Source organism: Urocampus carinirostris, chromosome 2 (assembly GCF_059441175.1).
Source record: "Urocampus carinirostris isolate Australia breed hairy pipefish chromosome 2, RoL_Ucar_1.0, whole genome shotgun sequence".
NCBI lineage: Eukaryota > Metazoa > Chordata > Actinopteri > Syngnathiformes > Syngnathidae > Urocampus > Urocampus carinirostris.
The window spans coordinates 50,184,964-50,212,738 of record NC_142350.1 but is presented as its reverse complement, the minus strand read 5'-3'; the positions used below and the strand labels follow the sequence as shown (position 1 = coordinate 50,212,738).

The following is a 27,775-nucleotide window of genomic DNA, read 5'->3' as shown; positions in this document are numbered from 1 at the left end:
AAGTGAGAACCATGAAATTGATTTACTGAACCTTTACAGAAAATTGTTATTCTAAGTATGACGCAAAAGACAATTAGAAATGAAAAACTACAATGCAAGGCAAAATTCAAACGGAAATCTGCATTATGTAGTTTTTATTTTTCCCCTTTGTTTTTTACATTCCCCCCTCAAAAGCAATTTCATAAAGCAATACATGTTTGAAACCGCCACTCAAAGAGACTAAACAAACTATTTCAACCTTGACTGCATGATGGACTCTTATCCGTAGAAAATAAATTCAGAATATACAGACACACCCTAAAAATGAAAGTATTTACCGATGGTTTTTGTTTTCCATGCTAAGCTACACTAAATGTCGTGAAAAGAATGACGACGACGCTAAACATACAAACATCGGGGGAGAAATAAATGTTACCAGAAAAACTATTTTACAGACTGTAATATATTGACAGGAAATAAATATACAAAATAATTTTTTGGGCGCAGTTAAGACATCAGGGAAAATATTTTGCTTTATTTGTTACATAAAATGTAGAACCTAAATGTATTATTTTTGTTCAAAAAATGCTAACTGCATCAAATAAATAACCAAAACAAATAAATACATAGATCCACAACAAATCATTTGGTAATTGACTTTCAAAATATTAAAATTAAAACACAAGATCGTTTTTTCGGGAAATCAAAATGCAAATAAAAACAACCCTTGTTTTGTGTTGAAGTCTGAGAAGAATACAGTGATACCTCAGTACACGAACGACTCTAAATTCGAACGAATCGGTGTTTGACCGAAAAGTTCGGGTTATTTTTGCAGCAGGATTTGAACAAAAAATTGGAACTCGAACACAGTCTTGTCTGTGTCGGTCAGCATCATTTTGAAAAAGAGATCGACGGTCAGTTGCACAAAACAAAGGCTGGAGAGTTTATTAGTTATTTTGAAGTTTTATTACAGAATATGCTGGGCACTAATGAGCTACAGAAGAATGTCTGTACAACTTCACTCCGATGGCTGACAATCCCTTTTATACTGGAAGGGCGGTCTGTAAGTCAAAATGAAACCTAAACAAATAGAAAATAGCATACTAAAAGGGGGGGGGGGGGTGTTTCCGGAAAATGGAAACCTTAGGAAATTGAAACTTTAGTATGTTTCCAGCGTAGAATATCATCATGTCTGAATTAAATTGAGTTATAATTGTACCTAAATTCTGAATAACAATCGTTGACAAATACAAGCAGTAAGATATATTATTGGTAAAAGAATGGTTCAAAATTATTTCATATTTTTGTATGTATTATGTTTAAACTGTGTTTTTTCCACATTTAAAAAATTAACAATGTTTAGGTACAGGGTTTATTGTTGTTTAGGTACACCTTTTATTATGGTTTTGGGTATATTTAAATGTGTGGGAACGTATAAAAATAAATACTGTAAAGTGTAAGGCCTCATTCATTTACACTTCGTACCTTGTGGCGTCAGTGCATCGCGGGTTGAAAAATATTCAGCGATCCACCAAGAAGTGAAGTGCACTTGTTCGGAAACATGCAATTGTGTCCAGCTGAAAATGAACTGCACTGTTTAGGCTGCAATCCATTATCGCCAGTCGACTATTGCTCTCTCTCAGCCAAGAGAGCAGATTTCCCTTATGTGGTCTTGACAGGGCTTGTTTCCGTTCGTTCCGCTTAAAATTCGTGGCACCTGTGCGGCCGCGAACCATTATCGCTGATTGCTTAGTACCTTGTGGCCTCAGTGCATTGTGGGTTGGAAAATATTTTGCAATCCATTATCTCCTAACACCCGAACACATATTCCTCCAAAAGAGAGCCAAGAGCGCATTTCTGTCAGGCCATTTTTGTCATTTTGTCTACTAAAAAGTTATCTGCACTTGTCCAGGCCACAGAAGTATAGTATTGTGGCATGCCTTAAATTAACTGCACTGTTTAGGCTGCAAAACATTATCCCCAAAGACAATTGCTTTTGCATATCACTCTTCATGGCATACCTGTCAAACTATACGTTTTCTCAGTATTTTGTTTTTTGACCATTTCAAATTGTGTCCACTGTACTGTAAAAAAATTGTGTAGGGGAAATTGATCATTTATTTTGTACAATGGATCTTGTCCTCCCCATTTAGACTCTAATCTGGATTGCAGACGACATGATAGTAGATAATATCTGTCGCGGTATTCTACAGTCTGTCTTGCTGTGAGTAAATAGGTGCAGTGTTGTGTTTGTAAGATTTATTATCCTTTTATGTGGGGAATTGTAACCATTCCGGGGAGCAGTCGACTGAGGTTGATGGGTTGGCAATAAACAAGGTATTATTGTCAAATTACTTCATATGGGAAAATAAAAAATTCGGTACTCAAACGATTTGGTGCTCGAACGCCTGGAGAGGGATGGGTGCCGCCAAGCTGTACAGTACTTGCCCAAGACACACCACAGGAAATGGTGCCCCTACCACCCGGATCAACCCACCCACAAAACCTACCGAGGTATCACTGTAGTTGAAAAGTAAAAATCTAAAAAGAAGATTTTGTATTTGTTTTGGATGATTAAGTTTTGTACAAATGTTAAAAATATTCTCTCGGAAGATGAGCAGATCATTTTTCAAAGTGACTGCAATGAAAGGTGTCCAAAGAGATGTCCGATCAAACAAAAATAAAACAGTATTCCCTTCACATTTGGGGATGCATGATAACATACGTAAATAAACAGTATTCCCCTCACATTGAGTGAGGAGCAATGCAGAAAAAGACAAGCTAATACACAGCGAGACTCCCACTGCATAGCTGTCAAAACCCCTTGTGGGCTTTTCCTTCCATAGATGCTCCAAATAAACTCTGTAAACAGCACGGCTGGTTAAAATCAAATCCAGCGTTTCCCAAACAGGAGTCGCCCTCTTCCATTGGCGGTAGAAAAATAGCCTCTTTGTGTGAATGGCTGCTTATTGGGGTAAAGTCACGGCTCAGACTGAAAGTTTTGGTGTTTTCGGGGCCCCATCACGCCACGTGAGGGTCCTTGGCGGGGCTAACGGTAAAACGCGATGAGGTTGTCGCTTTGGCCCCGCCCATGGGAACTTTGGCCCCGCCCGCAGGGACTTTGGCCCCGCCCACAGGGACTTTGGCCTCTTTGCGTTTGGAATCTTTGCTTTTGTTGCTGGTACCTTGAACAGAGTGAGAGACAAGACAGTATCATATCACTATTAAAATTATTCAAATCCCCTTAGCAGCACAGAATCAACCCCAGATTGGCCCACAGAGTGATAAATGCATTGGAAATATAGAAACAATTCCTCCATGTTTTGATACCGTGAATTAGAGGTAAAATCTTGGGCTGGGACCGGAACCCCGCCCGAAATTCGTATATAAAATGTCAATTATTAAGTTGGGCCGGGCCGAGCCAGGCTTCTCTCTCGCGTTTTTTATTTCTTCACGGAGGATCTGCATGGCATGCACTTAATTTACTCGAGTAATGACTTGAATGACTACTTTTTACATCCATCTGAGTGATATTATTCTTCACAGCGCGTACTTCGGCGCCACAGTGAGCGCTTTGTGGCCAAAGTGTGTATTTCACTCTACCTCAAGATCATAACAGGTCTGGATAAAAAGAAGTAAGGTATGACATGCTCACCATGTAATGTTTTTTTGACGGACACAGCAGCAGGACTGGTGGGTGCAGAAGCACTTAACGCGTTGGTTGGAGTTTCCTGGGCCGGGGAAAAAAATAAGAATTACACACAGCACTGAACAATTGACATCCCAAACCCCAATTTTTTCAGTACCTGATCGAAAAGATAAATGGTGACGTCGTCAAAAAAGGAGACGTTCCTTCCCCGGTCCCTCGCCCTGTCCAGGGGCTCCTTGGGAGACTTGAGCAAGCTTCTGAGACCGACGCGTTTGTCCACATCCGTCTCTGTGACGACGATGACCCTGCGGGAGCTCTCGTCCTCCGCCTCGTCTTCCTCTTCGTCTTCGGGATCGATTCCCTGAGGCAAACCTCTCCGTCGGCCGATCCGACTGCCGAGGGCCCCGTCCCCGAATCCTCCTTTGCCGGTTGAGTTGAGGGGCAAAGTGAGGGCCATGGGGGGCAGGGCCAGGGACAGACGGGCTACTTTCGCTGCAGGACAGAAAAAAAAATATTCGTTTTTGTAAATTCTGTCCCTCGAGTTGTGAAACGAGAACACATACACGCACAAGTAAATGGAGTTGCAAAGAAACTAACATTTGGATGATGATAAGAACGTAAGAACTGCATAGAACATGGCACCTGCATAGGAAATGACATTTGCGTCTTCAGATAGAACATAGCAACTGCATAGTAACTGCAAACTTCATCCTAAAGAACCTAGCACCGGCTTGCCAACTGAAATTGTGTTATCATCAACGAACATCTGCAATTTTTGTCACTCTTGCATAGTAACTTAAAGGTAAATCGTCATAAGGAACATTGCAGTTGTATGGCAACTGGCATTGACATTATTACAAAAACATAGAGGACACATAGCAACTGAAAATATCATCGTAGAGAACATAACACCTGCATAACAACTGATATTTTTGCCTTTAGAAATATTATAGAAATTGCATGACAGATTACAATATCATCTTAAAGAACATGGCGCCCTTATTGCAACTGACATTACCATCTTTACAAAAAACGTACCAACTGTATAGCACTTGCATAGAAACAGAAATGTGCATCATTATAAGGAACAAAGCACTTGTATAGCAACTACCAAAAACATTACTACAAAAACAGAGTAGAAAAAGCATAGCCACTGACAACATCACCCTATTAAACGTAGCTCTTTATTGCAACTGACATTGTTGCCTTTAGAAATATTATAGAAATGAAACGACAACTGACAAAATCATTCTTAAGAACATATCACTTACATAGTAACACCATTTTTAAGAAGAACATAGCAATTAAAACGCAATGGCATAGCAACTAAAAGTTCATCATTAAAAAGAACATGGCACTTGCATTGCAACTGAAATTGCCATTATTAGAGAGAGATAGAAGATGCATAGCAACCTAAAACATGACCCTAAAGAATGTGCAAGGTGCATAGTATCAGACAATTTTATTTTTAAAAAGAACATAGCAACTGCCTAGCAACTTCCTATTCATGATTATTAGGAATGTAGCATATCCATAGCAACTATGTAGTATCTGACACTATCATCTTTAAAGAACATGGCAACTGCATAGCAACTAATAATTTCACCAACATAACGACCAAAACAACAGCATAGTAACTGAGAAATTAGTCATGAAGTAAATGGCACCTGTATATCTCCTGGAAAACAACATAGCAGCTGCATAGTATCTGAAAACTCTATTATCATAAAGAAAATCACAACGGACATTATCATCATTTACGAAAATCTCCCTTGCTGCAGAGCAACTGCCAATATTGTACCATAAGGATTTGGATTACAAAAACTACATGGAAACATGGAACATAGCACCTGCATAGCAACAGGCATTATTATTACTCCCACCAAAATCGCACGTGCATAGTAACTGACAATATATTCACCACAAGACAAAATAGCAACTAGAACGAAACAGAAAACAAAATAACCATAGGCGACATAGCACCTGTAAAGCAACTGGCCACTTTATTGTCAAAATTGACATTGTAACTGCATAACAATTTTGAAAATAAGAGGGAAAATCACTTGTACAATTTGGGTACCTTTCATTCTGATTAGTTAACTACCACTGTAGCTGTCATTTAACATTTCAAATACAGTGCATGCAAGTATACATATAGATAAGAAATATCACAAAATGAAAACAATTCTGCAAAGGGAGACGGATACATACCTTTAATGGCCTGGTTTGCTGACAACTGAGTTGTAACCTCGGGTTGTTCAATCACAGTGAGCGGTTCGTTTTCAGTTTTCTCACAATCGGCCTCAGAGCAGCTTTCCTGCTCTGCTTGACTGAAACTAAAACAAAAGTGTAATTGGAACAATCTCTGTATCTAAGATTTGCTGAAGCCTTTCAATACCTTTTGTCCTTGTTTTCTTCCCCCACAGTATCTTCCTGGCTCTTGCTCTCGGCCGAGTCTTCCCCCCAGGGGCGAAGCGTTACCGTGTCCTTTACTGTCGACCCCCAAAGCACGTTTGTTTTCACGTTTTCGCTTAGGGAGAACTGCAGACGTTCCTCACAAACCTGCCAAGACAGAACGCAGGAAAAGAAACCAATGCTGATGGCTCAAATATACAGAACACGATTAAGGTAGACCCCCAGGATACGACATTATGACATCTAAGGTGGGGGTCGCAACATGAAATTGCCATATATCAAAGGATAGAAACCTATGGTAAAATAACAAAGTATAGTATATAGTACAGGTAAGTAGTACTTATGTGTAATATACAGGCATATGTAAAGGAAAAATGTTATTTTATTTTCCCATTTGTTAGACTTGATTTGAGATGGTCAAGTAGAATAGCAGGTGGATGCAGCCGGGGAAGGACACGGCGGATTAGAGTTGTACCTGATTTTAAAACTTCCACTTGCAAGGATTGTAATGCCCTTAAAGAATTTTCTTGCTTAAATTATCTCCCTCCTCAATAATTGTCCCAAACAGCGATTGGTCCGTCACGAAGAGTATACATTCATGGATTTGCTTGACAATCACTAGCTTTGTTTCCATTGGTATCATGTTTTTTGCTTATTCCTTTAGCATCACTGCAATGCTTCAACCGATAGCTAATTAATAACGTACAATAGTATTGTCAACTTGCAAAGTCTAGAGATTTTGAATTAAATTAAAAAACAGAAAGGCATTGTGGGAGGTAGTTTAGCCAAGAGCATATCGGCATTTTCATTATGCTATGACGCAAACCAATGGTAGACCTGCATTTTATGTGACACTGGCAAAAAGCAGACAGCCGTCTTAGAGACATAACTACAATTACCGCAAACTTTAAAATTATGTTATCGGACACGTTAAATAATTTGTTGTTGTGGTTGCTGTATCCCGGGAGTCTAATGTATAGGCAAATATTTTAATGTTCTGACCTGCATCATGAGACCGTTATCTGTGGTCATCTTGGACATAGAACTCTGATCCTTAGCATCCAGAGGTTGCTCAGACCTTGAAATGTCATTGCCATCCTCTGCATTTGGGGACTCTATCTGTATGGTGGACTTATCAGGAATCTCATCCGAAACTAGAACAAGCTCCTCAGCAGCAGAATTACTCGTTCCTTCATCAGAGATGCTAGAACAGGTTGATTTTTGTTCAGGCGTTTTTTTCAGGGACTCCAAAAGCTCAAGGTTTTCCAAGATGATTTCACCCAAGGTGCCTTCTTCGTCCCCGGATATGCAACACAATTGTTCTAGTTTCTCAAAGTCCTCCAAGGCTTCTTCATCCATGTCTTTCCACTCGGAAATTAATAATTCAGGTAGACTGTTCTCAGGTTCTTGTGATGAGCCGCCATCAATCTGACCTTCTGTCTCAGAGGCGTCCCTTTTTGTGTCGAGCTCAGATGGGATTTTCAGTTTGTCCACAGTCATATCATTCTCACTAGTTGTCGGTTCCAAATGAAATTCGGCCTCTGCGTTCATGACTTCTAAATTTAGCGTACTTCGAAAGTCCTCTGTCTCCGAAATGTATGGTGGCGGACTTGGAAAAGAATCATCCAAACTCTCAAGTGCATCCAAGTCTATGCTTTGAGGTGGACTGGGAAAGTCCACTGAGCTGAAGTTGTCCACCTGTGGATCAGCGACATCTCTGGAATCCTCTTCTATCTTATCTTTACTTGAGGCCTCTTCTGAGAGCAGGTTCTCCTCGTCTGATAAGTTCTCCTGAGGGGCTTCAGTGATGGAAATTGTTATCTTGGAACGCTCACTCTCTAAAGTATGAGAGAACTGATTCGCTGATACAGCGTTGTCGTTTAGTTTGGGTCTTTGTAGATTCTCCTTTTGGAGCTCATGGAGCTGATTCTGAGGCAAACAGTTAACAGATTGATTCCCATCGCACATGGCAAGATACTTATTCCCACTTAAATCCTTACTTAATAATTTGAGGTTCTTAGTTGGATCTGAATCCTCCTGAACGGGGGTTTCAACATTATCCAATTTAGTTGCATCACATTGGTCTATTTCCACGAGGTTTTCCTGATTTTCAACTTGTTGAAAGTAGATCCTGACCTGATGAGTTTCCAGGTGGAGGTATTCCTTTCCAGGTATACTTTCAGTCAGCCCTTGACTCTCAGAATTCCACGATTCCTCACTGGTGATCATAACAGCTGGGTGGGGCTCACTTCTCGCAAATTCATCGTTTTCCTCCTCCTCCCAAAACTCCCGACCCACGACAAGACGCTCTGCCACCTCCCACCCTTCAGTCCGGAAGCTGGAGAACAGTTCGGATCTAAGTTCACTATCCGGAAATCTCTTTTCTGGAGAGGCCCACTGGTCGTTTTCATCGGGCCAAACCAGCGAGTCACGCTGGAAGTTAAGCAAATCGTTCTTTTTATTCCTCTCGGGATTGTGAACAACTTTGCCGGTCCTTGGCCCTGATTCCTTCTGGGGTGACCGATCCTTTGCAACGTTACTCAATTCTGTAGCAACCAGCATTTTCTCCGTCACCGTTCTTACCTCAGCTGTATAATTGCAGTCTTCGGAGCAGTTGAGGTCTCTAAGGCCCAATTGGTTGTTTTCTGTGTGGTGCAGCTCCAGATCTGGCATCCTGTTACCTTTTTCTGTTTTTTCAAAACTTTCTCTTGTCCAGGAGTTATCCGCCAGAACACTTGTTTTATCTTCTACCCTTTCCCCTACGCTTGATTCTGCTAAATTAGGGATTGCTTCATCAAACATGGGGGATTTTGTGGAACCATGACATAGGTTGGATAGATTAGACACCGTTAGAGAATCTACCGTCGGGATTCCACAGTGATTTACATTGTTTTGTATTACTGGGTATTCTCTAGTGGGATTTAAGTGCAAATCTGTTGATTCTGATAGAGCGATGACTTCATCTGTGTATTGTTTTATAAAACCATCACTGTGTGAAGCACTCTTCTGTGGGGACTCTTCTAATTTGGAGAACAACTGATCAATGAAGTCAACACAGTCCTGGGTTGAGACTTTGTTAATCATCTTGATGGATTTTTGACCATTCAAGAAAATGCCTGAATCTTCTCGCTGTTCTGGCTCAAACCCTTTGATTGCAATGTTTACAGCATTTAAGTCATTTTCATGTGTGTTCTGACATGTCATCTTTTCAGGTCTCTGGAGCTTGTATTCCACCTCACTCTCCTCTTCAGTTTCAGTTTTTTCTTCAATCCCTGACAGTGTTCCCCTGTCGCCGGCTCTGCCGCTGCTCGGCCTGGGGCCGATAAGTCCGTCGCTGGTCCTCCGACACATCCCGTCCCCTTCCCAATCACTGTCTGAGAAATAGGCCGAGTCCCGGTGGGGTGTCTCGTTGCCCAGGGCCCGCCATCCGCCACCTCCCATCCAGGAATCGCTGGGCGTGAGGCAGTCCGCAGAGCTGGATGTCATTGGTGACAAGACAGAGTCAGTAGGGGTGACTATGAAAACATCACCAGATGAATCCCAGTCAGGGGTTGTTGGAGTGGTGGCTTTATCGATGGCTCGAACGTTGTCCTTGTGTGGTGGCGAACGCTCATTATTGAGCATTGTGCTCAGGGTGCCACAATCTTGCGAGTGATTGGAATCAGCTGCTCCAGACACGTTATCAGTGTCGCAGACTGTAATTTGATCTCCTTTCTTCAATATCTCAGCCTGTGTGTCATCCCTCACTAAACCGCCGTTCTCTGAAAAAGAAGCTTTCGGACTGTTACCTGTGTCGGAGTCTTTTACATCCTTTTTGCAGATTTTTGCAGAAGGCTCTGAAAGAACAGTGGCTCGTTCCTCCCTTCTAGCAGGCAAAGCAGGCGCATCTAAAAGATCTTCGCCTTTCAGTGTTTGGTTGTGCATCAGGCCATTTTTAGGCATGATTTCTGAAAAGACATAATCATCAGATTGACATTGACCAGCATTACTGCATTGATTGTCCGATTTTATTGCAGAGCCTATTTGAAGAATCGGAATCTCGGGCCGGGTGGAAACTTTGATCTCAGTCTTTTTAGCGCGCTTAGTGACTTGGGCGTATATCGCCTCGGTTTGAATTTCATCATTACCCCTGTTGGTTGAACGTACGGAGCTTTCGGATTGAAAACGAATGGTCTGAGCTGAATTAGGATCAATGCAGATAGACTCATACTCAGGCGAGAGAAGGGTGGGAGAGGTATCTGCTTCGGACCTGTTCTGCCTGGATATGATTTCAGTTAGAAATGTCTCTGCCGACTGAATCTCCTTCAGGAATTCCTCCCTGGTCATTTCAGTTCTCTGCAGCTCCTTTTCATTTTGCTGAGGTTGATACTCTCCTCTCCCAGTGGTGACCTCAGAATGGAGGGAGCGTGACTTTGTAATACCTTTTGAGAAGGTGTATTCAGTTGATGGAGATGGAGAGACGGACGGTTGTAACCCTGATCCGGCTGGGTAAAGGTATTTTACAGGATCACTTCCTGACCCTCCGTTTGGATCAGAGTCCGTGTCAATCTCCGTCAGAAAAAGATCTCTCTGAAATGATTCATTCGATGCTGTAAAGCTCTCTGCGCCAGAGTTGCTGTTGTGTTTATCAGATACCGTTGACTGTCCTGCTGAGCCCAGATCTGTGATCAGAGATTGGGAACGGCGTATTCCGTTTTTTGATCTCGTTGCATCAGTCTTGTCCTTCTGACCACCCTCCCACGAACTGTCCGATTTGGACTCACTCGCTTCCGCCACAGTGGAAATCTCAGTCAGAAACAGGTGCATGGGCGATTTCTGAGCAGCGGCCATACATTTCGCTTGAAGTTCCGCATCTTCTTTCCAAATTGCCGGCAAGATGGTGTCGAGGCGAGACTGGGTCCTTTTCATCCCTCTGGAAAAGACCCCACCTGAAGGCGGTTCTGCATCCTCAGATAGGGTGGAATGTGTAACTGAGCTGCCCCGTTTCTCAGGAGACGTGAAGGGTGACTCGTCCTCATCTGAGTAGGTGGGACTGGATGACGACTGCCCGTCTGTACCAGGCTGAGGGCGAGCTAAATTCCGATAAATTGGGCGCAAGGGGTTTTCTCTGCGGATGGGCGATTCGAAGCTTTTGGAGGTGTGCGTTTTGTGTCTGGTGTCTCGATTTGTGAGGTCACAGGACAGCGGGTCTGTCATAGATCTGTTCATGTATTTAGAATGAGAGTCATTGCTGTAGCTGGGGCAAGTTCTTTGCTTCGAGTGAGGAGGAAGGGCCGGTGGGCACATTTGAGCCGGGTAAATGGGATGGCTTGACGGAGGAAGCGAAGGGGAGAGGGACGGAGATGGTGGCAAAGTCTGTCGCGCTCGATGGAGCCCCAAGTGACCAAAGCTGGAAGGCGGGCAGCTGTTCATCTGAAGGGGATTCGTTTCGATTTTGCCACTCACGTTGTAATGAGGAAGTCCTCGGTATCCGAGCGGCGGTGCGGGAAGGGGGCGCGAGTGAAGGTGATTGGACATTGACAAAGGCAGCGAACGAGGTTTCGGAGGGAGGAAAGGAGCTTGAGAACTTTTTTTCTCAGGAGTCTTTACTTCTTCATCTTCTCCTAAATTAATCACAGAAAAGTCAGTCACTCTGCTCGTAGTGTCTCGGAACTCCGCCACGCCCGTGTTGGGAACCTGAAGTTTCACCTCGCTCGAACGCACAGTCTGGATGCCTTTCCCGTCAGGGCACTTCTCCAAGGAACAGTAGGGTACCCGTTCTTTCCCCAGCATGCCACTGCGGATCTCCACAAGCTCCACATCGCCAGGACAAACAGATTCCGGCCTACAGGAGGTTTGATTTTTTGCTTTAAACGTCGGCGAATTGTCCTGGGGCGTGTGCTCCTCCAGTCGGATGTAGTATTCGCTTGCAAGGGAGGGGCTTCGTGCGCTGATCACGGGGACTACAGTCGGGGTGTCCAAAGACTGCCTGTGGTTGTTGCTGTTCACAGCCGGTATAGGTTGAGCACTTGCCAGAGGTTTGTAACCCCGTCTTGCATGAGCTTTCTCCCAAAAGTACTCAAAGTTCAACCCCTTGCTGGTTTCTGTCACAGTCAGGATGTCGTCCAGTTCAGACGAGGAATGTGTACTGCGGTTCCCCACGGGATCCAGCAGGGGGTAGGCACAATGCCGGTCCTCCCGGCCACACTCTCGTTCCCGCTGGCGCTCACGTGCCGCTGCCTGGAAGGCCGGCGGCCGGAGGAGGTCCCAGCGTCTTTCGAACGACTCCTCGCTCTCGCCTCGGCTCCTCCTACCGTCGTACTCCTCTTCGTCCTCGTCACTTCCAATTGTTCCCCCTCGATCGGCAGCCAGTAAGGACGAGAGGAGGAGGAAGACCTCTGCCACAGAAGGCCGATGTGACGGAGGTAGCCAGCAGGACTGCATGATCTCATACCTTCAAAACGAAAAAAGTGACTTATTTAACATTTTTCTCCGACCAGATAATGGAGTAAACGGCGTGAGTGTGTCGAACTGACCAGTAATCTGCGTGGGAGAGTTTCAGTCTCGGCTGGGCCAGTGTGATCTGGCGCTCCCTAATGACAAATGTCAGAACCTCCTCGTCACTCAAGTGGCGGTGAGGCTGGGAACCGAACTCAAAGAGTTCCCATATGACCACCCCTAGGGACCTGCAAGTAGGACAGTGAGGAGAGAAGATTAGCCGTAGCAGATATGACATTTTGGACGGTATAAAGTAGACCGCCAGGATACGTTATCGCGCCTTACAACATTTTCTCTTTACAGTGAAAAATAAGATAATTTTTCAGCCCCTCTTTAGGGCCTTCTTCCAAATTTATAAAATCAACTACAAACTATTGGCACACTGCCAAGCAGTGTGTGTGTGATGTGTTACATCACTAAGATACCTGACTCCTATTGGTTGACATAATTTAAAACTGGCCTGCTATTGGTTTGCATCATGGCATCACGCAAATATAGATAAACTATTGGCTGAAATACCTACTGCAATGCCTTTCTCTTCATTCAGTTCAGAAGCTTGTGTTCAAAGACTTTGTGAGTCTGTGATACAATACTTCCTTTTTTTGTACTGTATTTATTTGCAATTGGTCCAAGGTTTGCAGTGATGCTAAAGTAAGAAGCAAACACATGACAACCAAGGAAGATGGTCTGCATTTATATAGCGCTTTTCAAGTCAATGAAGACCTCTCAAAGCGCTTTACAATGTGCTTCACACTTTTCCCTTTTACACACTAACTATTATTCAGTTGTCTTGCCAGGGTCTCGTTCATGTATAAAAAAGTAAAAACATATTTTTGGGCGTCCTCTCAGCCATTTTTAGTTACTCGTTTGATATTAGAAGTCGAATCGGCATCAATATTAAAGAATTTAACTGGTATCGGCTGTTTTGTTTTTTTTTTCATTCGACGAGCCTCAATGCTTCTAATCCTCCCCTCCACTCCTCCCGCTACCCACACTGCGCCTTCTGATTGGATAAGCGACAGGGGGCGGAACCACTAAAACAGGAGAGCTGCAGCTCAGCTAACTTGTCCCACTATGCTTCTGTCCGTGATAGAAAGGAGCGTTTGTGATTGAGAGATAGTGTAAAAACAGGAAATGATGCTTGCAATTATAAAGATAAATGAAGAGGGCACGAGAATTGCTAACCTTTTAAATTTGCTGTTACTGTCTCTTACCCCCTCCCTTTGCATCCACCCGCTACTATACTCGACCAGCTTAAGTCAGTTCACACGAAAGGTAAATTCATCTAAATTTTTCTTTACTAGTATATTTAATTATATACATGTGTATATTATACTACACATAATTGGTATCTATTTTAATGTTTTTAACTGAAGCATCGAGAGTTCAGAACGCATTTACCATCGGTTTCCATCCCTTGCTATATGGCAATTACACTTGGCAAACCCTGCTTTAGAACGGATTAATGTTGTATGCGGGGGTCTACTGTAATTTGTGAGAATAATTTGTGGTGTGTGTGGTTTAAACACAACTCACCACACGTTGCTTGTTTTGGTTTGGTCAGTGACAATGAGAGCGCCTCTGTACTCTTCCAGGAGCTCCGGAGCAATCCATCGCAGAGGGATCCAAAGCTTGTCTGGAGTTAGGTAATAGTCCTCCTGGATGCAGAGGTAGGTAGAGTATCCAAAAATGTTACTCGAGAAAAAAATACTGTGACTTCAGAATAATATGACTCAAGTAGAGGTAAAAAGTAATCATCAAAATAGTTACTTTAGTAAAAGTAAAAAAGTACTCGGTGAAAAAACTACTTAAGTTCTGAGTAACCGTAGCAATGTTTTATCTTATGATTTTTTTTAAACAACCATTTAATCAGATCATCAAATCCTCAAAGTCCATACAATCAACAATACATTGTAAATCTGTAATTGTAAGTCTGTGTGCTCAGAAAATTTGTTTGGGTGAACCCTTTGTGCATTTGAAAAAAATACAAATGAGAGGCTACAGCTATAGACATTGCGCATACAGTACAATAAGAAAAAAGTTCCTAACCCTGCTTACAAGTTCCACCTGGTGGTTGTTTGGGTCACTAGTCAAAAGAAACATGACTCAGACATGAAGGCCAAATGAGCATCTTGCATTAGCGATTTAAGTAACAAGTTCAATGTAGCCTAATGCAACTGTGTAAGAGTACAGTTTCTTCTTTGCAAATTTACTCAAGTAAAAGAATAAAGTATAGTGATTTAATAATACTCCTAGAAGTACAAAATGTCCCAAAATTCCAGTGAATGTCACACGTTACTACCCACCTCTGCCAGCATGTATAAATAAAAGTAGAATTGATACAAATGATCTTGTACTTTCACATATGATAGCGCTAAATATTGAGTGAATGTACCTTGTATTGATTGTGCGAGAGGCCGTAGTCGCCTATTCTCACAGTGAGATCAGAGGTCAGCAGGCAGTTCCTTAAAGCCAGATCGCTGCAGATAACAAAATCAAATTTTACATGTGAAATCGTTTTACATCATGCTCATACAATGGTTTTGAGAGTATCTATAAAGTTTTTATTTCTATTTTTTATTTTAAAAAAATCTTCAGTTTTAATGGAATATTGTTTTTTTCCGAATATTTTTGGGTGTTTTTTCAGAATATTGTTTTTCTTTTTTTCTGACAATCTCTCTTGTGTTTTTTAGAATATTTTTTTCTTCTTTTGAGAATAATTTTGTACTGTTTTTCTGTATATTTTCCTATTTCTTTAGAGTAATTGTATTTCCGTTTTTCATAATGAATTTGGTTTCAGATTTTTCTGTGTAGCATGCAAGATCCCCCCACAAAATGAAAGCATATATTGTCTGGTTGTCTGTTCTCAGATAGAAAATGAGTACATCCAAAACAGAAAACAAAATCTAATAATCAAATATTTGAAAAAAAACTAGAAATAAATACTCCCAAAGAGTTAAAAACAGAAACAAAAGTATTCCGGAAAATTATTTTCAAAAGAGAGAGCGAAAGAGAAAGATAGAGAGAAAGAGAACAAAAATGTTTGGGAAAAACCTAGAAAAAATATTTTTTAAAAAACATTCAGAAAAACTAGAAAAAATACTCCAAAAAAAAGAAAAAAATCACCTGAAAACCCAACAAAATTATTCTTAACAACTAATTTTAAAAATTCAAAAGAAACTAAGAAAACTGAAACAAAAACAAAAAGTATAAAATAAAATAAAAAACGTAAAATATTTCAACGAAAACAAAAGCAAAACATAAAAAACACAAATACAATTATTCTGAAGAACTAGGAGAAAATTGAGAAAAACTGAATAAAATATCCATGGAATTCAACGTAACAAACCAAAAAAACTTACACCACCCTGCACTCTAACCTTCTGAAATCTATTTTAGATATTGAGTCATAGATTGCAGAGAACGTACTACAGCTTAACCAGGACAAAACAGAGGTCCTAAATATTGGTCCTGAAGGTCAGAGAGTCTTGCCTTGCCTTAAAATTGTGGGCGTTATTTTCTACTCTGAGCTCAGTTTTATCCCATATATCAAAAAAAGGCTAAAATTTGCTTTTAGCAATCCAAGAATATAGCCAGAGTCCTATTTTTCTCTCAGGCAAACACTGAAGTGCTGACGCATTCTTTTTATATCTCCTCGTTTAAATTATTGTATTGCCCTGCTCCAGGGTCTTCCCAAAAAGAACATTGCCAGCTTGCAATTACTAAAAAATTCAGCAGCACATGTGCTCACGGGGGCCAGGGGAAGGGATCACAATACGCCCGTTTTAAAATCTCTGCATTGGCTCCCTGTGTGTTTCAGGATCGATTTTAAGCTGCTTTTATTAGTTTTTAAATGTCTTAATGGTCTTGGGCCATCCGATCTATCTGATTTGCTTTTATTCTATTTTCCCCTGCGGTCCCTGAGGTCCCCTGGGAGCAGTTTCTTGACTGTCCCCAGGGAGAGGATCAAAACCGACAAATGGTGAAGCAGCTTTCAGCCGCCTTGGGAAAAAGTCTGCCGGAGGACATTAGGTCTGCGGTGACCCTTAATATTTCTTTAATATGGCTTTTAATTAATTACTTTTATTTAGATTTGATTTATTTAACTTTTAGCCTTTTACTGTAACATACTTTTTTTTTATTTCACATTTTTATGTTTTGTTCTGCAATTTTATTTCTATCTTTATATTTCAGTGTTTCCTCATATGGGGAGCCCACACTGGTAGGGTGTGGTTCATGGGCTGAAAATCTGCTGCCATCCCTATCAGTGCGGATAAGTCTCTCTCAGGTCTCTTTTCTCACGTGGTTAGTCTGTGCCTTGCCATGCATTTTATTTTATTGCTATTACTATTTCTTTTGGTTTTATTGTATTTAAACCCTTCTGTGTGTCAGTGTATGTGGTGTTTTGGATAGTTGGGTGAGGATCATGGAGGGGATTTTATTGCCTTATTGTATGCTAAATGTATGTATAAAGCACTTTGAGTGGCAACCTACTGCATGAAAGGTGCTTTACACATAAATTTGATTTGATTTAACCTGTGGATATAGTTGTTCTCGTGAAGATGCAGCAGGCCCGACGTGATCTCAAAAGCCATCCGCTGCAGGGTCAGCAAGTCCCTGGTGGGAAGATCTGGCGTCATCCCGTCCGACTTGCGCTGAGCTCGCAGGTAACGCTTCAAGTCTCCCTGCAAATAAACACCATTTTAATTCTGTGTTTTGTGAGAAAACATTTGCTTCCTACTCACCAGTTGACAGAATTCCATGACCAGGAGGAAAGGGATGCTTTCGCTGCATTGCCCCAAGCACTGAAGGACGTTGGGATGCTTCAGACTTCTGCGTGTGGGCAAAAAACACTTTTTTTAAAGGTATTCCCAAACAGTTTTGTTTTTTCCAATTTGGCACAGAACGTGTAGTTTGTCTCTCCACAATTCTGCAAATATTTCACGTGCCGGGGGGTCAAGAAATTAAGTTTCAAAGTTGATCCATCTGGCTCGTTTCCTGGAGAGCTGTGACGTATTTGAAGGAACGCAACACTTTTAATATGGAGAATTCCATTAACACAACACACAAGGCGAGCTCTGAAACCGACAGAGATCATAGTGTACAGCATTGCATACCGCTTTAGAACAAATAAGCCCAGCACAAAAATGACTTCCACCTTTTTCGTTTCAAATAACTCACTTTTGAATGGATGGAATGACGGCGTCCCCTTTTGGACAGTTCCCGGATGTACCAATTCACCATGTACCATAATAAAATCTGATAACATGAAGTTTTTAATGTAATTAAAACATTCAAGACAATGTATTGATAAAATAATGTTCTCACGGTACATAAGTATGTAGATTGGAGGGACATTCTCAAGTACAGAACATTATGCAAATTTCTCACTGCTTTGGCTTTCTAAAAAGTTTAGCAATTTCAAACACCGTCATCCAATACTGTGGGTATCAGATATCTAAGACCACACCCATGGAGGCATAATCTGGTCGAGCATCATTGGTCCATATAAAAAGATTAGGCTGAGCGATAGCCGGTCTCATCTTTTCATTGCGACCAGCCGGAGCACGAAACCAAATCTCTCCGCAACAACAGGTAAGAGGACGGTTTCGGCATGTTTGCTTCCCCTTGGGAATGAGCAGTTTTTTGTGCAAGGGAATCTCCCCAAATCGACTAGCATTTAGCGGGAAACTTTCTTTTTGTGCTAGTAACTTCTAGAATTTCAGCGGTCAAAAACTCCCATAATTTTCGGCGCCTTCTCTCACCTTTTTTTTCTATCATTAATTCTCTGTGTTAATAAAATGTGTGTTGTATTTCAATCAGCCTGGATCATTGAATCCATTTTCTTGGGATTAGTAATTCATATCAGAACTCAAATAACTCAAAGTAATAAGGTAATTTATTTTAATCAGTGTAGGAAATTCCAGAATCTTTCAGTAAAAAAAACAGATTTATGGTGGAGCACAAGCAACACCTAGAGGCAAATTTGTTTCCTGACTGCAGTAAAGAATAATTCGTTTCAAGCCTAACGATTTTCAATATTAAAGCTAGAAAAATCCCTACACTGCTCATATCTGTTAGGAGAAATTAGGACTTAGTTTACTGTGTCGCTAGAGGACTTGTGGCTGTTTTGTCCAAGTTGCGTGCTTCGATCATCAAAAGCTGTGCGGGTTGAGTTTACCTGCCGCCGTTATAGTGTCCTTTCCTTTTTTGCCTTCGCCTCTTTTTAGGTAGGCCATAGTGACCTTTCCTTTGTTTTTCGCTGCGAATTTTACACTTGCTATATTATTGTTCGGTTATCTCCCAGTTAGTGTCAGGGTTGCTGAAGGCTTCCAGTTTTGTTTGGTCCAGGTTAGCCCTCATTAGCAGCCGGCTAACCAATTAGTCTGCCGTATCCATTGTTATGTTCCTGACTTGGGTGGTGTTTGTTGTCGTAGCTGTTTTTCGTTGTTGGTTCCCACTTAGACTGGCTGCTTACTGCATGTTTTCATTCAGATGGGCTGCCATTTTAGCAGCCGGCTAGCCTGCCATGTCATTTGGTCTGTTCCCGGATGGATTACCCGCTGTTAGCTCCCTGTGTGTTATTTTTGCGAGCTAGCCCACTTTTGGCTTCGTTTGGTGTACCATTTCTGCATCCACCTGCAACACAACGCCTGGGCATTCTCCACAAAAACTACCCAAAAATGACTTCAAACACTCATAACCTATTCGATAAATGAACATGTTAACCAATATGGTGACTGGCTTGCAAGGGTGCCAGTGTTACTCTGATGACATCACAGCTCAGGAAGTCAAAGACGAGACAGACTTCAAAATGCATAATCTCAGAAAATAATTTGAATACAAATGACATATATATGGATAGTATGTAAAAAACGTACCATTTTCTCGCATTTTTAGAATTTAGATATACCTTTAAGGTCAAATGGAGACAAAAAGGCAAGTTTGGCCCACAAGAGGTCCCCTGGTAGTGTTACTTGCTTGAAGTCGCATTATACATGGTCTGACCTTAGATTGTGTGCAAAACAAGTTTTACTTTCTGCCCTTGGTGGTCTCAAAGGAACCCCCCTCTACCCCAGCCCTTCTGTCTCTTTAAAAAAGAGCTAGCTTGTCTCTGATTGGACGAATTGCGCAGGATAACTGTAGGCCAGCTCCCCGGTGGAAGAAAATTTGACATTGCACTATTAGATATGCCCCAGTAGCTCGAATGCATCTTTCTTGTCATTGTGTGTTTTGTTTTTTCTTTCTTTCTTTCTTTCTTTCTTTCTTTCTTTCTTTCTTTCTTTCTTTCTTTCTTTCTTTCTTTCTTTCTTTCTTTCTTTCTTTCTTTCTTTCTTTCTCTTTCTTAACCTTTCTCTCTATTTCTCTCCCTCTCATTCTTTTTTCTTTCGTACTGTCTTTCTGTATTTCTTAGTTTATTTCTTTGCCCTTTTTTCTCTTCTCTTTTTCTTTCTTTCATTCTTTCTTTCTTTCTTTTTTTCTTTCACTTTCTCAACCTTTCTCTCTATTTCTCTCCCTCTCATTCTTTTTTCCTTCTTACCGTCTTTCTGTATTTCTTAGTTTATTTAGTTGCCCTTTTTTCTCTTCTCTTTTTCTCCCTTTCCATGTCTTTCTCTCTCTCTTTCTTTGTCTTTTCCTTTCTCTCTCTTTATCTCTTTCTCTCTCTCTCTTGCTGTCTCTCTCTTTATCCAACCCATTTGTTCTATTTCCCCCCTTCTCTTTTTCTTTTGTTCTTTCTTTCTTTAATCAGGGCGGCATTAGCTCAGGAGCGCTCGTCTTGGGATCAAGAGATCACAGGTTCAATTCCCAGCTCCTCCGTGTTATATGTCAAAGTGACTTTGGGCAAGACACTGAATCCCTTGCATGGCTGCATGACCGCTATTGGTGTTTGAGTGTGTAAACTGGTAAGTGGAAGCACATTGTGAAGCGCTTTAGGAGGTCTTCATTGACTTGAAAACCACTATATAAATGCAGACCATTTACCATTTAGCATTTAATCTACTAGTCCAGCCCGTGAGAGTGTTTTTTTCTACCACGCAAAATGAATTTGACACCCATGACCTATGCAATTCTCGGATAGTCACCAATACCAATGAGAATTATAGGTAGTAAAAACGATCTGGGCCTGACCTGTAGGGCTCAGACTCAGCCAAGAACTTCCTCTGCTCCAACGGACTGGCGCTGACCCGCAACTCCTTCACTACCACCTGCGAGGAGCTGCAATCACACAGAACCTCGGCCAGGATCACCTGCAAGCAGAGCGATGGGAAGTATCGAAAGTATCGGCTCGCCCGATGGATCGATGTCCTTACTTTTCCGAACCAGCCGTTGCCGATCTCCTGCAGGTAATTGAGGCTGTGCCTTTTGAAGCACTGAGACTTGGAGTCTGATAATGAGACGAAAAATAATTTCAAAACACCCCTGCATTTTTTCTGTATACAGGAGGCGAAAAACGATGTTTAACCTCCATCGTGAGGGGCTGTGCAACGAGGCCTCTCCCTGACAGGCAGGGTGTAGACCTCGGGCAGCGAGGGGCACGACGACAGGCTGTCCTCCTGGATGGGGCTGGATCCCCCCGAGCACTCCTCCCCGTCAGCATTGTCAAACTCCTGAACGGAGGAAGGATAACATGACTAAAAATTATGATTTTTGGCAGTGATGTCAAAAAACAAAACAATATGAAGGTTCTGGAGTGGTCAAATGAAAGTCCGGATGTTAATCCAATTGAGATGCTGTGGTTTGACCTTTATTTGAAACAATTTTGCAAAGAAGAATGGGCCAAAATTCCTCCTCAGTGCAATTATTGTTAATCTTTGATTTCTGTTATTGCTGCCAAAGGTGGCCCAGCTCGCTATTAGGTTCCGGGGAAATTATTTTATCACAGATAGCTTTCAATTCTTTTTGTATTTCTTTGGGTTGTCTCTGTGTGATATCAAAATTGGTTTGATGATCTGACACCTTTGTGAGTGACAAATATGCAAAAAACATGAATACTTCTTCACAGCACTGTATGTCAATTACTAACTTTATTAAATTATCCCTCCCCTTTCTCTGTTGGAGTTTTTGTTGGACAATTTATGACACTGACAATAATAAATCCAGTTTTAAGTAAAAATCTAGCCTGGGGCAGCTAATAATAGTCAATTTTGCGAGGGTGTGCTTATTTAGGAAACCCTCTTATATAAGCTGGTTATTTTTACTTATCTTTTTGGAAAGATTTATCTAGGTCTGTATATATTAATATAGTAAACCCCGGAATACAGTGCCTCACAATGTTTTCATACAGTGAGGAATAGAAAAAGAATTCAACCCTCTTGTCTGCAATTTTTCTCGCTATATCTCATCAAAAATATATATTTTGCATGCCCCAAATAAATAATGCTAAAGGGAGAAGCAAAAAGATGATAACCATGGAAATAAAGCTTGCGACTATAAAGACATATGAAGAACGCAGATGAATCGTTTCCCTGGAGGCAACTAAAGCAAGGAAATGACAATTGTCGCAGGTAAAAAGTTTTAAAATCAGTTTTAATTTGAATTTGATACCTCCTCTCCCAACCCTGCTTCATCCATCTGCTACTCCAGTAGACCAGCTCAAGTCAAGTGTAAAATGTAATTATATATATGTATATATTATTTTTATTTTTTTCAAGGCAACCCCAATAAATACCAACATAATTGACAAATAACACCTTGATTGATACAATCGTTTCCTTATGAACAGGTTTCAACAAACCATTGCTCCAACAACCACACCCAAGTAGAATGCCCGACAATTTAATACTACAAAAATCGAGCTGATAAAAAAATTGCAATGTCTTCTAGAACGCGACTTACATTGAAGCCGACTCCGCCTCTCTTGCAGCACAGACAGGTGAGCAGCAGTAGAACAAAGGAGACCAACCCGGAACAGGAAATGAGGATGACCACATACGGCGGCGGTGACAGTGATGCCGTCCTGCTTGGAGAAACTGCAACCGGCACAAAAACACTCATTTTTTTCTTGACTTCTGGCAATTTTTTTTTCTCTTTTTTTAAAGGAAGGTTGGAGGAACAAGACTTGGCGGAATCATAAAGGTGTAAAATCGTGTTTCACGGTTTGCTGGTCTCGGAGGGGGGAATGAATGACCATTGGAGCGTTGTCCTTCAGCTGCAAGTTGAGGTCAACCCCAATGGACAGCTTGCATCAAGGGGGATTTTTTATTATTATTTTTATAGGTATAAAGCAGGAAAATTCCAAGGTTGGTGAAAAAAAAGCATTAAAGTAGCAGCAGCTCATTTTGGTATAGGGACAGAAAGCACGAGGCGAGGGTCAGCATTCACAGTTAAGAAGCAAAAGAGAGGGTCAAGGAAGGGGGGGACAGGTGTTACCAACCGGGATGTTCGGAAATCGGAATAAAAGGATAATAAGAGCTCGGCTAGTCAGGTGAGAGAAAAAGAGAGGAAGGGGGCGGGGCATGTAGACATTTGTACCTCAATGTGGTCGTTTGTGGGGAGTGACCCATCTGTAGGGAAAAAAAAGGGGGACGGGGGGTGGAATGGTTAAAAAACGCATATGGTGACATCTGTAGATGATGATCCTAAAAACAGACGGATAAGTTTTAGTATTACTGTACTATTTGAATGTTTTTTCTATTTTTGTTTGTTTTTTTCCAATCAGGGTTCAATTCTATGTGTTGCTATGTTAAATTAATCCGTCCATGTATTTGTAGTTATATTAACAAAAAGTTTTAGTTTTTTTAACCAATTGGAGATCATATTTATTGTCAACAACCCCACATGTCATTTTTTCTGTCCTCTGATTGGTTGATCTGGACTGGATGAGCAATTAGCATCCTAAAAGAATACGCGTCAATTTCGTTATTATAGTACTCCTTAGATCAGGCATAACATATATCCTGGGGTCTGGCGCGTTGGATGATTCAAACCAGCCGGCCACAAATTTCTGAGTATGTCAAAAAATGTAAACCAAATGCTCTCTTCGGACGCTAGCGGGCCGTGTAGATTTTGTATAGCACGGTGAGTTGGCTCAGTTGTAAAACACCATTCGCTCAACTACGTTAACCAGTTTACACATTCAGTGCCGAACATGACAATCTTTTTCCTCGTTGTTTGTAAATAAATGTGTTGTGTTTAGAAAATATCCCTTGTCATCCTCGATTACTATACGTAGGCTAAAAAACAAAGCTTAAATTTTAGACTTAAAATCATTTTACTGATCTTATCTTACCTTAAATTAAAAGTTATTTTTGTTTTTCTGTGTTTTTGTCCAATCATATTCTAATCCTATGTTTTTCTATGGTAATCTAATCTGGCCATTGTATTATTATGTTTTTTTAACCAATCACAGTTGGTCAGGACTAGCAAAACACGCCTGCAGCGATTAGCATCCTAAAATCATACACATCCGTTTTGTTGTTACTGTACTATTTCAATATTTCATTTTATTCATTTATTTGTCCGATCCGATTTCCACCCTCTGTGTTGCTATGTCAATGTAATCTGTTTTTGTATTTTTAGTTATATTATTGGCAACAAAACAGCTTGTTTTTTTAAACAATCCATGTTCAAAAACGTTCTCAGCTGGCCCTCTATGTCATTTTTCAGGCCTCTGATTGGTTGATCTGGACATCACTAGCAAAACATAACTGTAACAATAAGCAAACGTTAATATTTTTCAAATCAATAAAATATTTAGTTATTCATGGATTCTAATTGAAATATTTTTGTTCGAGACATTCAATTTGTATACATTTTGATATGTTGCATATTTAATGATAAATATCTGCTAATTAGAAATGTAACGTTTGTAATAAAATGCAATTGTTGGTTAAGTATATTTATATAAAATGGTGTAACAAAGCTCATACAATAAATACATTCTGTTGTCTTTTGTCCTCTATTTTCTTTTAGCATCCCCCATAATTATTTAAAAAATCAGGGGGGAATGCTAGCTCGCAAACAATAAGTTTGTGCCCCTGTATTCAATATTGTTCTTAAAGTGTTTAAAAAAAAAATTAAACAATGTACTGTTCATTAGCATGTCATTATCGTAGCCAAAGATAGCAATGAGAATGAGTATGAATGGATGACTTCAGAAAAAGTAAAAATGAGTCAAATATGGTGACTGTATGCTACTACAGAAGACCCCTGGGATACGGCAACCCCACGTTACAACTTTTTCACTTTAAGGTTGAGAGGGTGTTTTTTCAGCCCCATCATGAGGATATTTTCCATACATCAATACATAATTCTGTGTCCATAAGTAGAGTTACCTCTTCAAGATGCGTGTCTGCTATCGGTCGACATTTAATACGTTAGCCTGCAATTGGTTTGCATAACAGCATCATGAAAATGCCGATATCCTATTGGCTGAACTCTCTTGTAAAGACTTTGCGAGTGGGTGATACAATACTTTATTTTTTGGGATGTATTTAATCTAAATAGTTCCCAAGACTTGCAGTGATGCTAAAGGGTAAACAAAAACATGATAACCATGGAAACGAAGCCTGCAATTATCGATAACTACGAAGGAGGCATACTAATCACTACCGCTTGCTAAGTTGGATTGTCGTAACCAATCGACGATTGATGAAAAATAATTAGGTTACAAAAGAAAAGAAATCTTGAGAATCCTTGCAGATGGAGGTTTTAAAATTAGATTACTTTATAATCCGCCATAAAGCAAGCTAATTTTGAACTTTCCAAAGAATGGATTAATGTTGTATCCAACAATCTACTGTATCAAAAATAATGAAAATTATTTACACATTTTAATAGTAAAAGTAAAACGAATCCTTAAATAAGGATACCATAAATTGCCGCCTGTTGGCAAAGATGCATACCCCAGGGGGAGCAACACAAAAACCATAGAAAGGAAACATAGAATTAGTACCACTTTAATAATTAACGTCTCAGATGTGTAACTGTTTTCAAAACAGCACCCGCCGTCGTGGATTTTGATGGGCAAGGTCATCTCACTGTCAACACTGCATGCATAAATTTCAGAGTATGTTTAAAAAATGCATGATCCTCCCCGAAATAGTGTCAGAGTTAAGATGAGCGACACGTCAAGCGCCTGCTTGTTGCGTGCTTCGTGCAAAAGTTGACAACCTGCTGACTTGGGAAGTCAAATAAATGCGATGTTGATTAAAATAGCAGCCCACCCACTTATCATGTCGTTACTATGTTATTACCAGGTTGTAGTAATTAGTAGACACATGGTAAATGTATATACCCATATTTCTAAAATATGACCTTATGTTATTACTACTATGTTGTTACTATGTTGTTATTAAGCTATCATACCCACCAACACTTAACGCTTTAAAAACACCTACTGATTTTTTTATTTTTTAAAATCTGCCGCTTTTTTAAAAGCAGTATTTTATTCTACTTCTCTTTTTTTGAATCAAGTGTATATGCATGAATAAACCGCCCCAACTATTGCATTAAACGTCTTTTATTTTTTTCCTGTAACATTTTTCCACTTCCGGTTTTAAACAAACACATGTTGTTTGTTCTGTTTTTAGTATTCTGGAGACTGATTGTGTTTTGCGTGTAAAAATAGAGCGTGCGATTAAAATATACTTATTTTTAAAATCAAAAGGTTGGCATGCATACATTAGTAATTGGTGGTACTAGCGTTAACTGATAAAATATTTAGTAATAACTGCTAAAGTGATGCCAGTGGCTAAAGAAAAGCTACCCACCAAAGCAATTTGTTAATGCTGTTATTGCGGTGACTATTTAGCACATTTCTTACCATTTTCCTTTCATGTGTTAACAGAAAATAGTATAATATTAGTACCAGCTTGTAATTATTAGAAGTAGTGTTAAAATCGACCCACTAAAAAAATCATGCCAGTCAGGAAGAACATTTCCCCCCAAAAAATCACAGCTATTTCCAAAACAGGTCCGTGAGCTACTCGGGCCTTCGTGGTGAGCTACCTGGTGCCCGTAGGCACCGCGTTGGTGATCCCTACGCACCCTCGCCCAGCAGCATGGAACAACCATCATAAACAAAAGCTCAGAGTATATTTTGTTTTTTGGGGGCATTTTTGACACATATTAAACGCCTAAAAGATGATTTACCTGTTCATGTTATTACTATGTTATTACCATGTTATTATCACAAGGTTGTAATTGTAAGCAGTAGAGTTAAGTATCAATCCACTAAAACATCAGCCCAGTCGAAAACACATTTCCTAGAAAATCACAAAGTTTCATCACCAGTGTGGTATTTTCTCAACGAGTCAGAGAGCTTCCCAGGTGCTCTTATGGAGCTACCTAGTGCTCGCCAAGCACCATGTTGGTGATCCCTAGTCCAATCACCCTCGCCCTGCAGCGCAGGACGTAAACAAGCATCATAAACAATAGCTTGGGGTTCATTCCCTTTTTTATTGCATTTTAGACACATTAAATGCTTGAAAACATATATAAAAATCTATATAAACAGGGACTTATGGAAAAAAACACAAAGACGCGTATTACAGAAGGGGTTGGGTAGGTATCAATAAATTCATAAAAATAGAAGCTAGCTATTGATTCAAAGGAAAAATCATGCGAGTCGTTTTTTATGGCATCGATGAAAGGCCCAACATTGCACACCCCCTTCTCCCCCCCGTGATCCGGTTTTATTTGCATCACTGCATGCATGCACCATTCTCCCCCCTGCAATGATCATTGGCATTATCTAACGCTTGGTAATAAAGAGAACCATCAACCCCCCTCCCTCATTGCAAGCCTCGGTGACATCTATTCCGATCAAGCCCCTCCGCCCCCCTCCCCATTCCACCGAGGGGACTCACCTTCCCTCTGCGGGGCCCCGAGCGCTCTCTCCGGACTGATGTACGACATGACCCCCGCCAGAGCCACCATCAGCCAGCAGTGGGGGCGCATGGTCGCCGCCACAACAACAACAGCATCGGTCTCCTTCCTTCCTTTTTTTCCTTCTTCTTTTTTTGGGTGAGATCAAAGATCCTCCCCCCTTCTTCGGCTAATTCTAATCCGCTATTGGGCTCGCCGATCCCGGCCCGCTATTGTGCATCCTCAGGCAGCTCAAGCATGACAACATCCAAGCATACTAGCACAGTCTCCCCCTCTTCTCTCTTTTGCTTTCTACGTGTGCACCCCCCTAGCCCAAGACGCCCCCACCAACCCAAAATAAATCCACATCCTCCTCCGGGTGACGTCACAGCCACACGGCGCGCATTGTCATGGCTCCCGCTTCGTGATGACGAAATAATTCCGCTC

General features: G+C 40.9%; 1 protein-coding gene across 2 annotated transcripts; it reads right to left on the bottom strand.

Moving 5' to 3' along the window:
• Positions 1-117: 117 nt before the first annotated feature.
• Positions 118-27,631, bottom strand: lmtk3 (lemur tail kinase 3). 2 transcript variants are annotated; one of them, XM_088326970.1, is made up of 16 exons: positions 27,331-27,631; positions 22,358-22,491; positions 20,985-21,129; positions 20,833-20,906; positions 20,651-20,769; positions 17,266-17,353; positions 17,057-17,205; positions 14,916-15,000; positions 14,057-14,178; positions 12,559-12,708; positions 7,046-12,476; positions 6,027-6,190; positions 5,840-5,964; positions 3,786-4,120; positions 3,635-3,710; positions 118-3,164 (listed from the first exon to the last, which is right to left on the bottom strand). In XM_088326970.1, the coding sequence occupies exons 1-16, from the start codon at positions 27,419-27,421 to the stop codon at positions 3,001-3,003; spliced, it is 7,452 nt and encodes a 2,483-aa protein (XP_088183096.1). In that variant the 5' UTR covers positions 27,422-27,631; the 3' UTR covers positions 118-3,000. The 2 variants fall into 2 exon arrangements, with proteins under 2 accessions (XP_088183096.1, XP_088183095.1); XM_088326969.1 differs by having other exon boundaries at positions 20,651-20,906.
• Between the last annotated feature and the right edge of the window lie 144 nt (positions 27,632-27,775).